Below are 13,341 nucleotides of genomic sequence, written 5' to 3'. Positions count from 1 at the left end.
CACTCAGAACAAACCCATCCTTTCTTCCTAAAGTGATTTTCAGAGACAAATATCAATCAATCTGTAGACCTGCCTGTATTCTTCCCCAATTTTTCTAATAAAGGCGAATACTGCTTTCATTTTCTGGATGTAGACAGGCAATTACATTTTTATATGGACAAAACTAGGCATTTTAGACAATCAGAACAATTATTTGTATCTTTCCCGAGCTCAACCTTGGGCAAATCAATTTCTAAGGTTACTCTATCAAAATGGTTAAGAGTTTGCATTTCCTTTATTTACATGAAAAAGAATCGGACTCCCTGTGCCAGTGAAGGCTCATTCTACCAGATCTGTGGCGACTTCAGCTGTTTTTCGTTCTAAAGGTTCCAGGTCAGAAATTTGCGCAGCTGCAACATGGGCTACTCCACATACTATTATTACTCATTACAACTTGGATATGGTCTCCAGGGGAGAGCCTCCTTTGGTTCTATGGTTCTCAGGAATGTTCTTCCATAGAGCCACCCAGGATCTAAAGTAGCTGGGTTATCTGTCACACAACTTAGGTTCATAGGTTCATAGATTAGTACTAAGCTAACTGCCCTTGCGAGCCATTTTAAGCCTAGCCAACTATCCCTTGTGAGATTCAAACCCTGCACCTTGGGTTTGTAAGGCAAACACCTTAATCATTAGGCCACCCTCCCAACCCTCACAACTCAAGAACAGATGAAGACTAACACCATGAGAAGTTATGACTTACCATAACATTCCATCTATGTTGTCGATATTCATTTATTCTTTCGTCCCACCTCACTGGTCCTCTGCTAAAAAGTTCTGGTGGAGCGACATGCTGTACTGAGTTTCTTAGGATACACCGTACACATGGCTTCTGGATTGAGCTAGGGTATTTTCTTCTGTAAGCCTGCAAACTTGATCTGAGGTAATGTAGAGAGAGGCGTTTTGGATAGACTTGTAGCTTGAGAGATTTTTTGGTTGACACAAGCTGTTTAACAGCCAGATCTGTGCCGGGGATCGGAACCGTAAACCCACAAGTCAAGAATAGATGAAGATCGACAACACAAATGGAACATTATGATGTCATAACTTCTTTTTGTATGAGACTTAGACTACATACATTTTATTTACAGTTGTGTCTTCAATATTTATTACTAAAGCCCAAGTATTCTCAGGACCAAGAAAAATGTGGGAGAGTGGTAGTATGAGAGAGTTGTTTGTTTTAGAGGTCAAGCTTGAAGGTCACATAATGAATGGTTTCAAAGAAATTGATTTTACACTTATCTTTTTGACGTCTTTTTTTCTTTTCTTTTTGAAGCTCTGGCATCTCCTAAGGAACCAGAAAATGCACTTCCCATTCAGGTGGATTATGATGCATATGATGCACAGGTTTTTCGTCTACCAGGACCTTCTAGAGCCCAGCGAAGTACATCCTTCAGGTCTGTTTTACTTTTTTTTTTTTGGTTGTCTATTTATTTATTTATTTTTTAAGATATTGCATATTTTCCCCAACAGCATGCAGCAGAGTGTTGACGTTTGGCACGACAGTTAGGTTTTGACTTGTTACAGTGGTAAATGTCCTTGCCTTTCTTTCTCTGTATTCTGATTTCCCAGTACAGATATTGTCCTACCTACCAGCTGTCCTACATTTATTTTCCTCTGTGTTTTTTTTGGGGTGGGGGTAGGGGTAACATTAAACTGAGATCAGGAGCCCTCCCTATACTTCCCGCATGCATACATGGCCAGGCATAGCCCAACAAGACCAGTACGTGTCCTCTGTACAGCAGCAGAGACCAGTACGTGTCCTCTGTATGGCAGCAGAGACCAGTACGTGTCCTCTGTACGGCAGCAGAGCACTGCCTTGCCATCCATTCCTTTTCTCATACACAGTTTACTAAATTACTCTGGTGAGGACGGCTCACTGTGCTGTGTGTTACACAATCAGAGCTGTACCACCAACACTTGCAGGGGGTAAATACATAGACGTATGGCGCTTAATGCAGACAATTAAGACTATGAGCTGATAACAAGCCACTCCCTCTGGTATAGGGTTTGATTTGCTCAAGCTCCATTTCCGTGTGACTTTGAGCAAGTCACTCAACCAGACAGTGCATTCGGACATTTGGGAAATTGGACAAGATTCATAAGTGGTCTCCTGGACTGCATGCCTAGTAACTACCTGTGAACTTATATGTATTGCTGAAGCTATGATGCCTGCATAGTTCTGTCAACAGAACTGCTTTACATGAGACTGGAAGCTATTAAGCACTGTGTGCTTCATATACTTTTTGGGTACAGGGGGGTTGAAGTGTGCTTTTGGCACTCAGCTAAACAGCCAGCCAGACTTTAATGTGATGAAGGATTATCACAGGATGAGACTGATAAATCTGATTTGGTTGTTGAGTCTAAATCAGCATTTGTTCATCTGCCTTGCTAAATCTCCATTCTCTAACAGGTCATCATCTTCCAGTCAGGGCATGCTGTCCTCAGCAGAAGATTTATTTTGTTATGCATGTTTCCTGAAGGATAATGAGCTGTTGGGATTGCATCCTTTCGCCTGTGCTTGAAAGATGATGAGCTGGTGGTATGTTCTTGTTCACCGGATTTCAGCAGATGTTTGTTATTTAGAGATCCTACATTTCTTCCCATGGTTTTGCTCTGCTCCTCTGTGCATGCTGTCCACAGCTCTCCAACAATACTAGTTGTGCAGGCTTCTATGATGTGCACTGCACCTCCAGCATTATTGGAATAATTTATTTTTGTCAAAATACAGATATTCTTCTCCATGCCTCTTATGTCTGTCTCAGAGGACACAGATATGACTGTGAGTTGGAGCTCTTCTTTACTGACAGATTTGTGGTCAGCTTTCAAAACTATGGAGTGGGTGATTACTGCTCCTCTGAGAGAATACAGAGCCTCAACCATTTGGTCCTTCCTTCAGCCTGCTTATCAGACGTCCCGAGATGGAGCCAAATGGAAAGCCTCAGGTCAGCCTGCTTATCAGATGTCCCTGAGGTGGAGTCGAATGGAAAGCCTCAGGGAACCTGCACAGGTTCAGTCTGAGTACTTCAAGGATTTGGACCACCCTCAACCCTTCCCTCGGATATTTAAAAGACGAAGACTTGCAAAAGGAGGCACATGGACCACCCTACATAGTCCCTAACATCTGACACCAGCTTGGATGATTGAGAGGGCTTGACCCAGTCCTCGCCAGAAAATGCTTCCTTTGGCAAACAATCCGTAAATTAATGCACCAGAGGAGATATTGGCCCATTAACATTTTCTCTCAGGATGAAGAGGTGCTTTTTGAGGCCTTTTGGTTTTCTCACTTTTATCTCCTGGGTGGTTTCCCCAATGATTGCCCTATAGAGTTAGTCACCAGCAGGAAACAAACTCTGCTGAGGTTATTCCCTGGGACCCAGACAAAATTCTTCATCCCCCCCCCCCCCACACTAAGGGGCATTTGGTGGACTCCATGATTTTAGCAGCAGCCACCAAACATGGGTGGTTGGATGATGTAGCTACTGTCTGTCTGCTCTAACAAGGAGTCTAGAACATTGGACAGAATGGGGAAGCATACATGTGCCTTGGGTACTTTTGCCTAAGGGTGTTTGTACTGTGCAATACACATGAACCACTTCCAAAAAGATTTATCAGAAAATGCGTTAGACTCTGTGAAAGCCACCCATGCTTGCATCAGTAAAGGAAACTTTGACTAGCATGAGTAACATATTGAACATACTGATCTCCTCATGCAGTTGTAACGTGACTGGCATGAGTACCGTATTGAACATTACTGACCTCCTCATGCAGTTGTAGCGTGACTGGCATGAGTACCGTATTGAACATACTGATCTCCTCATGCAGTTGTAACGTGACTGGCATGAGTACCATATTGAACATTACTGATCTCCTCATGCAGTTGCAACGTGACTGGCATGAGTACCGTATTGAACATTACTGATCTCCTCATGCAGTTGTAACGTGACTGGCATGAGTACCGTATTGAACATTACTGATCTCCTCATGTAGTTTTAACGTAATGCACCTGATGGAGCACTAGGGTCGCTGGCATGAGTACCGTATTGAACATTACTGATCTCCTCATGCAGTTGTAACGTGACTGACATGAGTACCATATTGAACATTACTGATCTCCTCATGCAGTTGCAACGTGACTGGCATGAGTACCGTATTGAACATTACTGATCTCACGTGACTGACATGAGTACCATATTGAACATTACTGATCTCCTCATGCAGTTGTAACGTGACTGGCATGAGTACCGTATTGAACATTACTGATCTCCTCATGCAGTTGTAACGTGACTGGCATGAGTACCGTATTGAACATTACTGATCTCCTCATGCAGTTGTAACGTGACTGGCATGAGTACCGTATTGAACATTACTGATCTCCTCATGCAGTTTTAACGTAATGCACCTGATGGAGCACTAGGGTTGCTGGCATGAGTACTGTGTTGAACATTACTGATCACCGCATGCAGTTGTAATGTAATGCACCTGATGGCACACTAGGGTCGCTGGCATGAGTACCATATTGAACATACTGATCTCCTCATGCAGTTGTAACATAATGCACCTAATGGAGCACTAGGGTCTGCAATGGGCATTACCTTCAGGCATCATGCCTGGTTTCTCCTTTGACTTTGTGGACAGTTTCAGTGTGTGCTTCATCAATGCCCCCATGACGGTTTCACCCTCTTTAGACCTGACGGGAAAGATTTATTTATTTATTTAAATGAAAGATTATTGAGATGCAATCAACAAGGTGAGATATTGTCTGTAATTGGTGTCAAATTTGAGACCTTTAAAGATCCTATATCAGGAATTAGAAAGGGTCCAGTCTCAGAAATGTGGTCTATGTTGCATACTTTTGCCAAGCTTTACAGACTGACATTATTTCTGTATCCAGAGCATTATTTGGAGGTACATTTCTCCAGAGGTATTCTGTCATGATGCCTCTTGGGAGTTCATGTAGCTTTGGCTCCTCTTTAGCTAGGGGTGGCCATGGAAGAGCTCTCCCATTCAGCAGACTCGGACCAACAGGTAGAGGAGGTTCACAAATCCAGGGATTTCTATGTCCCAATTTGAGCATGTATCCCCAACATCCTTGAAGGCTTACTCGACAGATAATGTCTGCAGCCATCTATCTCTCTTATCAGCTGCGGGGATGGCCATCAATCAGGACAACTGGGTGTGCGAGAGTATCCAGGAGCTGTAAGATGGTGTTTTCCCACACCCCTCCCTATCAGTCCTAGCTGTTCTAATACACCTCATTCCATCAATGAAAAAACGTAAAAGAGATGTAATAACTTTCTTGGAAAAAGAAACCACCTAAGAGGACCCACCAGACAATTGAGAGAGTCAAGAATCTTTTTTAGATTAATTTTGCCCAAATAAAAACAGGCCAGTAATGTATCTTAGCAGTCTAAGTCTCTGTCAGGAAGACCCTTTTTAGAATGGTCATGGTGCAAGCAGTTTTGCCCTACCTCAAGGCGAATTATTGGCTGTGCTTGATAATCTTCCTGGATTCGGACCTCCACATCAAGATTACCAAAGCATCCAGGTGGTTCCTGCATTTCTGGCCAGGAGCCAGCCACTTTCAGTTTAGAGTCCTGCCCTTCGGTCTTACTACAACCCCCACCTGGGTGTTCACATGCATGGCAGAAGTTGCAGCCCATGTAAGACTAAGAGGGATCCCATTGTTCCTGTACATAGACTATTGGCTTATGAATGCAACAACCAGAGAGTCTCTCATAGCATGCAGAGATTAGTTGCTAAAGCTTTGCCTGTTCTTAAGTATCTCTGCCAATTACAGACCAATCACATGTTCAACCAGTACAATCCATTCCCTTCATTGGATGCCATCTGAGCACATCTTATTGTGCTGTTGGTCTTTCCCCAAACAGGATTTATTCCCTTACAACCTAACCTCACTGCCAGTTAAATGCCCTACATCAACTTGTGTGACCACCAACACTGACAAAAATGATAAAATATTGAAATAGCCACAGATAAAATACACAAAATTTATTGCATTCCAGCACCTCGGCCTAAGAGCCTTCAAGGAGTGAATAAAACACCAAAATCACACTTGATAAATATACGCAGCAGTAAGACAATTAACACTTGGTAAATATACGCAGCAGTAAGACAATTAACACTTGGTAAATATACGCAGCAGTAAGACAATTAACACTTGGTAAATATACGCAGCAGTAAGACAATTAACACTTGGTAAATATACACAGCAGTAAGACAATTAACACTTGGTAAATATACACAGCAGTAAGACAATTAACACTTGGTAAATATACGCAGCAGTAAGACAATTAACACTTGGTAAATATACGCAGCAGTAAGACAATTAACACTTGGTAAATATACGCAGCAGTAAGACAATTAACACTTGGTAAATATACGCAGCAGTAAGACAATTAACACTTGGTAAATATACGCAGCAGTAAGACAATTAACACTTGGTAAATATACGCAGCAGTAAGACAATTAACACTTGGTAAATATACGCAGCAGTAAGACAAATTAACACTTGGTAAATATACACAGCAGTAAGACAATTAACACCTGGTAAATATACACAGCAGTAAGACAATTAACACTTGGTAAATATACACAGCAGTAAGACAATTAACACTTGTAAATATACACAGCAGTAAGACAATTAACACCTGGTAAATATACACAGCAGTAAGACAATTAACACCTGGTAAATATACGCAGCAGTAAGACAATTAACACTTGGTAAATATACGCAGCAGTAAGACAATTAACACTTGGTAAGCAGAATCTAGTACTTCCAGTTAAACTCAGTGTTGAGTCCCTGTGGAACCAAGTGTTACATTTCAAAATAAAAACTGCCTTCTTATGTAATAATTTTTTCTTTTTCAGAAATTAATTCACCCATACAAGTAGTAACTTGTTCCAAAATACATCCCGTAAGAAGCATAAAATTACTAGAATTATATTTCCTAAAATGAACTTCTAAAGGACTGTCACAATTCACAATCTTTATGTCCTTTATATGCTCTTGAAATCTAATTTTAAACATTCTTTGGGTTTCCCCAACATAAAATTTATTACAGGAACAGTTCAGAACATATACAACCCCAGCAGTACAGCAAGAAAAAATCTGATTTGGGCTAAAATTAAACCCATTTATTCTAGAAAAGCTATTGACTATATAGGAACAAATAGAGCATTTACCACAGGCAAAAGTGCCATTCTTAAAAGAGATTTGCCTAGAAAACTGAACATCTGGCATTTGAAACCTACTAAAGAACCAATCACGATAGCAGTAGATTGCGAGGCACCCAGTATTACTGCTGCACGGGTTAAAACAGCACTGTCCAAGGCTAAGAACACAGCTTCTGTGGGACCTGACAATATCCCTGGTTGTGTTCTGCATGAACTCTCTCCTATGGAAAGCATGAGAAATAAAATGTTACTATTTTCTATCTTAAATAACTAACTAGCAACCTATCCTGTGTGTATGTGACTAAAAATTGTACCTGCCTATATATATTGTTAAAATGAATATGTGACTTGGAAAAAGGAGCCACCCAAGAGGTCCCACCAGACAAGAGGGAGTCAAGAATCTGTTTTAGATTAAATTTGCCCAACCAAAAACAGGCCAGTCATAGATCTTAGCAGTCTAAGTCTCTGTCAGGAAGACCCTTTTTAGAATGGTCATGGTGCAAACAATTTTGCCCTACCTCAAGGCACATTTTTGGCTCTGCTTGATAATCTTCCCGTATACGGACCTTCACATCAAGATTACCAAAGCATCCAGGTGGATCCTGCACCTCTGGCCAGGAGCCAACCATATCTTATTATGCTGTTAGTCTTTCCTCCAACAGGAATTCATTCCCTTAGAACTTAACCTCATTGCCAGTTAAAAGCCCTACATCAACTTCTCTGGTCCTCCAAGTTTTTGGATTGATGGCTTCAACCATAGTGATGGTCCTTCATGTATGTTTTTCATGAGATTTCTACTGTTGATGATCACTGTTCAGTGGTCTCAGCCTTCTGATTACCTCTCATCTCCTGCACACATAACCCAGCTGTGCATTCATTATCTGGATTGATGGTTAACCTCTCCAGCACAGCACTAATGATAGGAAGTCCTTTTGATGTTCATCGTGTTACCCTACTCCAGTCATCACACTTGGGTTATCCTGCCGTCAGGCAGTCCCGCAGTCGGCCCGAATTCCAAAGTCTTGGTCCGGCGTCGGTTGCTGTCGCTTCTTCCCTGACGTCAGTGCGCCAGGGGTGTATAAGAGGCATCAGATGCCATTTTCTTCAGTCTTTCTTGCCATGCGGTGCCCGAAGCAGAAGCAGTTCGCAAGTGACGGTCGGCCGACACCTGAGATTTTCGAATCGAGTTTCAGTCTGAAGGCTTCAATGCTAAGTACCCTCTTGGGGAACCTTTTCTTGCCTCAGTCCGATGTCAGAAAAAGTTAACAATTGCATTTCTTGTGGGAAGCAAATACCTCATAAGGACTTTCATTCTTATTGTATACCTTGCCTAGGCCCAGACTATGACGTCACTGGTTGTCGGTTTTGTGCTAGGTTCAATAAGTGAACTATAAAGTGACGCTTTGATTTCGCACGACACTACTTCGGTAGGAAATTTAATTACACTATGCCGTCGGAGCAACCGACTACCGGCTTGCATAAAAAAATGCAAAGATAAAGACAGGCAGCCTAGATCCAAGCCAGACTCCAAGGCCTCGGCTGGGCCGGTCGCCGGTCCTCCGGTTTTCAGTGAGGTGCCTACACAGCCCCTGGCTACCGCAGAATCGGAACCCCAGACTGCTTCAGATTCTCTAGCAGAGAGTTCTAGGCCGACGCAGCCATTTTCTTTAGGCCCTACCGACGACATTGCAGAAGGAGAAGCCGGTGCTGTAGAAACACCTTCGGTTTCAGAAGGTGTCTTCAGACCGACTACTCTCACCATAAAATCTTATGCTACGCTTAAGACTCCTCTAAAACCAAAAAAGACTGCACTTCAGTCTCCAGTTCAAGGCCCCATGCCTAAGAAACAGATGCTTAAAATGGCTGAAGATTTGATTTCTTTAATCAGGGGTTCCCAACCCCCCCCCCGACAAAAGGCATAGACAAGAGGAGGATTATGCCTCCTCTGATCAAGTGTCTATTTCCTCAGGCTCCTCTGAGGAACAGGATTACTCCTTTCCCCCTTATGAAGATTCTGATGCTGAAGATTCCATTCCCTCAGCTTCTCCCCTGAAGACTATTCCTTTGGGGAAACCTTACATACCATGAGGGAACATTTCCACTGGGAAGGTCAGGACTACTCCAACTCAAAGAAAAGGCTCAAAGAGTTTCTTTTACTCCCCCAGCACAGACCACTTGCTATCCCCCCAGTTTTAGACATTGTGGATGATGTTTATTTAGAATCTAGTCTAAATCCATATTCTCTGCCTCCTGCTCCAGCCAAGCCAGATAGATACTATAGAGTGCCTGACTCACACAAATTCCTTTTCAAAAGCCCTGTTGCTGATCCAGAGACAATCTCCCAGGGTCCCAAAGGGGCTAAGGCTTCTATGGCCAAAAATCTTGTACCCTCTGAAAGGGACTCCAGAGCACTAGATAGGTAGGGGAAGAAGGTTTACACCTCAGCTACTCTGGCTACGAGAGCACTAAATTGTCAATTTCACATGCTTAAATACCAGCAATTCCTAATGTCTCAAATAAAACAAAAGATGAGCACGCACCCTCAACAGTCTGAATTCAAGGAAATGCAGGACCTGTTGCATGCAGCTGAACAGGTGGGCAAACATACTTTACAGTGTGGATTTGATTCCTTGGAAGCTTCCTGTAGAGCAGCTGTTACTGGGTCTGTTATATGTAGGCATGCTTGGTTAAAGGAACAAACTCTGCCTGATCATGTTAAAGCAAAGTTACTAGATGCACCCTTACAGCAGGATGTCTTATTTGGGGTTAAAGCAGAAGAGGTTTTAAAGAAAATGGAGGATAAGGCAAAATCTATGCAGACGGTCAAAGATTTCTTACAGGTACAGTCCCCACGCTTCAGCAGAAATTGGCCAACAAAAAATTGGTCCTTTCCAGCTTCTGACAGACCACAGAGGGGTAAATACAGGCGCCCACGGGGCAGAGGACAAGCACAAATCCCTTACAAACCTTGCCAATGGGGCACTGCAACGCAGAAGGGAGGAGAAGACAGGTCCCAAACTACTAGAAGGCAAACACAATGACTTAAACCTCAAACTGCAAAGCAAAACTCTCTTGGCAGCTCCCTTGGGAGGAAAATTAACACTTTTTGCAGACAACTGGCACATCGTCACAAAGGACAAATGGGTCCTAGACATTATCTCACAAGGATACAGATTCCATTTCCACACCTTGCCAAGGATAAAAGGCATGCCAAACCTGCCACAAAATCAATGGGCAGAGGCACAAAAACAAATTACAGCTCTCATGGACATGGCAGCCATTCAACTGGTACCTACACAGGAGCAAGGCCAAGGATTTTACTCAAGGCTCTTTCTAGTCCCCAGAAAGGACAATGCTTGGAGACCCATTCTGGATCTTTCAATTCTAAACACCTTTTTGCAAGTACCCAAATTCAAGATGCTAACACTACAGCAGCTTCTTCCCATGTTGGGCAAGAAAGCTTGGCTAGTAACGTTGGACCTCAAGGAGGCATACCTGCATGTCCCTATCAGACAAAATTGCAGAAGATACCTCTGCTTCATTGCAGGTTCAACCCACTACCAATTCTCTGCACTGCCCTTTGGCTTATCTACTGCGCCCAGGGTCTTCACAAAATGCCTGGCACCAGTAATTGCATACTGCAGACAAAGAGGAATTCAAATATATTCATACCTGGACGACTGCCTCATCCAAGCAGAAAGCAAGGACACTCTATTACATCATCTGGCTTTTGTAAAACACCTTCTAAGTTGCCTAGGGTACACAGTAAACGAAAATAAATCAGAACTAGTGCCCTCACAAAATATGACATTTCCTGGGTGCCGGCTTGAATACAACGGCCCAGATGGCTTACCTGACGCCAGACAAACAACTACAGCTAACTCAATACTTCAAAACAATGGCAACAAAGACCCAACTCCCTGCATGAAAAATTCTGCAGGCCTTGGGCTTCATGGCATCTTGCATACTACTAATACCATTTGCAAAACTGCATATGAAGAAATTACAATGGTACCTAAAAAGCGTATAAAATCAACACAGCCACAGCTTGGAAACAATGATACCTCTCATTCCCTGCCTTCAACAGGAGTTACTATGGTGGTCACAGGCATGTCACCTCAACAAGGGTCAGCCTTTCACCTTACCCCCTGCCAGGCAGACTATGACAACAGATGCATCGGACTATGCCTGGGGGGCACACATGGCAGGACGGTGCGTTCAAGGCATATGGACTGCAGATCAAAGAAATCTGCACATCAATCAAAAAGAAATGCTAGCTGTACAGAATGCCCTGACAGCCTTCAAGGACCTCTTACATCCAGGACAGCTTATAATAAGGACAGTAATGTGGTGCATAAACAAACAAGGGGGTACACACTCCTACCCTCTATGCAAGCAAGCAATGACCTTGTGGAACACAGCACTGGCTTACCAAGTACAATTACAAGCTCAATTCCTGCCAGGAAAAAAGTACACATTGGCAGACGACCTAAGCAGAAACATCTTGGATCCCCACGAGTGGTAACTGGATCCACAAGTATTTGGAATGATAACTCAAAAATGGGGCCGCCCAGACATAGACCTGTTTGCCAGCCCCCAAAACTATCAGCTAACAAAATTTTGCACAAGGACATTTCACCATCAAGCTTGGAAAGTGGATGCACTCTCATTCAGTTGGAAAATGCTGTCAGTATATGCCTTCCCTCCATTGCCCCTTCTCACAAAGGTGCTGCTGAAAGTCAGGATGGAGAGACCACGAATGATACTCATTGCCCCAGACTGGCCACGCCAGCACTGGTACCCACTATTAAGGAATATGGCCCAGGGCCCATCATGGATTTTACCACAAATTTCTCATCTGCTCACACAGCAAGACAGTCAGATTCTACACAGCCAGCTCAAAACCTTAAATTTGGCTGCATGGCAAATCTAAGCAACCAGCCAGCTCCTCTTTCACAAGCTGTTATGGGTGTTATTCTGGAGGCCAGGAGGCCCAGCACCAGGAAAGCCTACTCAGACAAATGGAAAAGGTTTTGCGCCTGGAACCAAGCTAAAGGCCAAAATACCCTTCTGCCAGGCATACCTCAGATTCTATAATATTTAACTGAGATGTTACACAAAGGACTTTCTTTTTCATCTATTAAAATCCACGCCTCAGCAATTTCAGCTCACTACAACACGGATCCTCCCGTATTTTCACATCCACTTCTAAGGCAGTTTCTCAGAGGGGCCAAAAACATTAGGCCTCACAGGAGAGCACCAACACCTACTTGGGACCTCAATTTTGTTCTAGAAAAACTTACGCTACTTCCTTTTGAGCCAGCCTTCTCAGCTGACTTAAAGTTTGTATCATGGAAGACTGCCCTGCTGCTAGCAATTACTTCAGCCAGAAGAGTCTCAGAGCTTCAGGCTCTTTTGACGGTAGAGCCTTTCCTCATTTTTCATCAAGACAGAGTTTCTCTACGAACTAACCCCTCCTTTATACCTAAGGTGGTATCCAGTGTGGCTCTAAATCAAACCATCCATTTACCCACCTTCTTTCCAAATCCGCAGAACAAAGGAGAAAGACTCCTGCATTCCTTGGACATTCACAGGCAACTACATTACTACTTGGATAAAACTAAGGTTTTCAGAAAATCTGACCAGCTTTTTGTATCCTATGCTACAGCGTCACAAGGAAAAGCCATCTCAAAACAGACCATTTCCAAATGGATAGGACATTGCATACGTTTTTGCTACACCCACCATGGAAAACCAGTTCCTGCTAGCATTAGGCCCCACTCCACCCGGGCAGCAGCTACATCTACAGCCTTCCTCAGGGGGGTGCCTACCAAGGATATTCTGGAAGCTGCAACTTGGAGTTCAGTACACACCTTCACCAATCACTATCACTTACCACTTTACTCCAAGACTAGAACTGGCTTCGCCACTGCAGTTTTGCAGGGCCTTCTAGCCTCCTTTAACCCTGTTTGACTCCACCTCCCATCTTTAGCTTTGGGATTCTATCCAAGTGTGATGACTGCAGCAGGGTAACACGAGGAATATAGTACAGTTTTGTACCTACCATAAATGTAGATGTTCGAGTGTATACCCTGCTGCAGTCCGGGT

General features: G+C 43.3%; 1 protein-coding gene across 1 annotated transcript in view; it reads left to right on the top strand.

Moving 5' to 3' along the window:
- The window catches only part of DEPDC5 (DEP domain containing 5, GATOR1 subcomplex subunit), a 2,513,958-nt gene that overhangs the window by 1,069,577 nt on the left and 1,431,040 nt on the right, over positions 1–13,341 (top strand). The window contains exon 20 of the mRNA XM_044068865.1: positions 1,313–1,433. Within this exon, the coding sequence (XP_043924800.1) occupies positions 1,313–1,433 (121 nt within the window). The remainder of the gene's footprint in view (positions 1–1,312; positions 1,434–13,341) is intronic.

Source organism: Protopterus annectens, chromosome 4.part0 (assembly GCF_019279795.1).
Source record: "Protopterus annectens isolate FY-2018-M chromosome 4.part0, PAN1.0, whole genome shotgun sequence".
NCBI lineage: Eukaryota > Metazoa > Chordata > Ceratodontiformes > Protopteridae > Protopterus > Protopterus annectens.
Note: the sequence above shows the minus strand (reverse complement) of the source record. Positions and strands in the feature narration are given on the sequence as shown.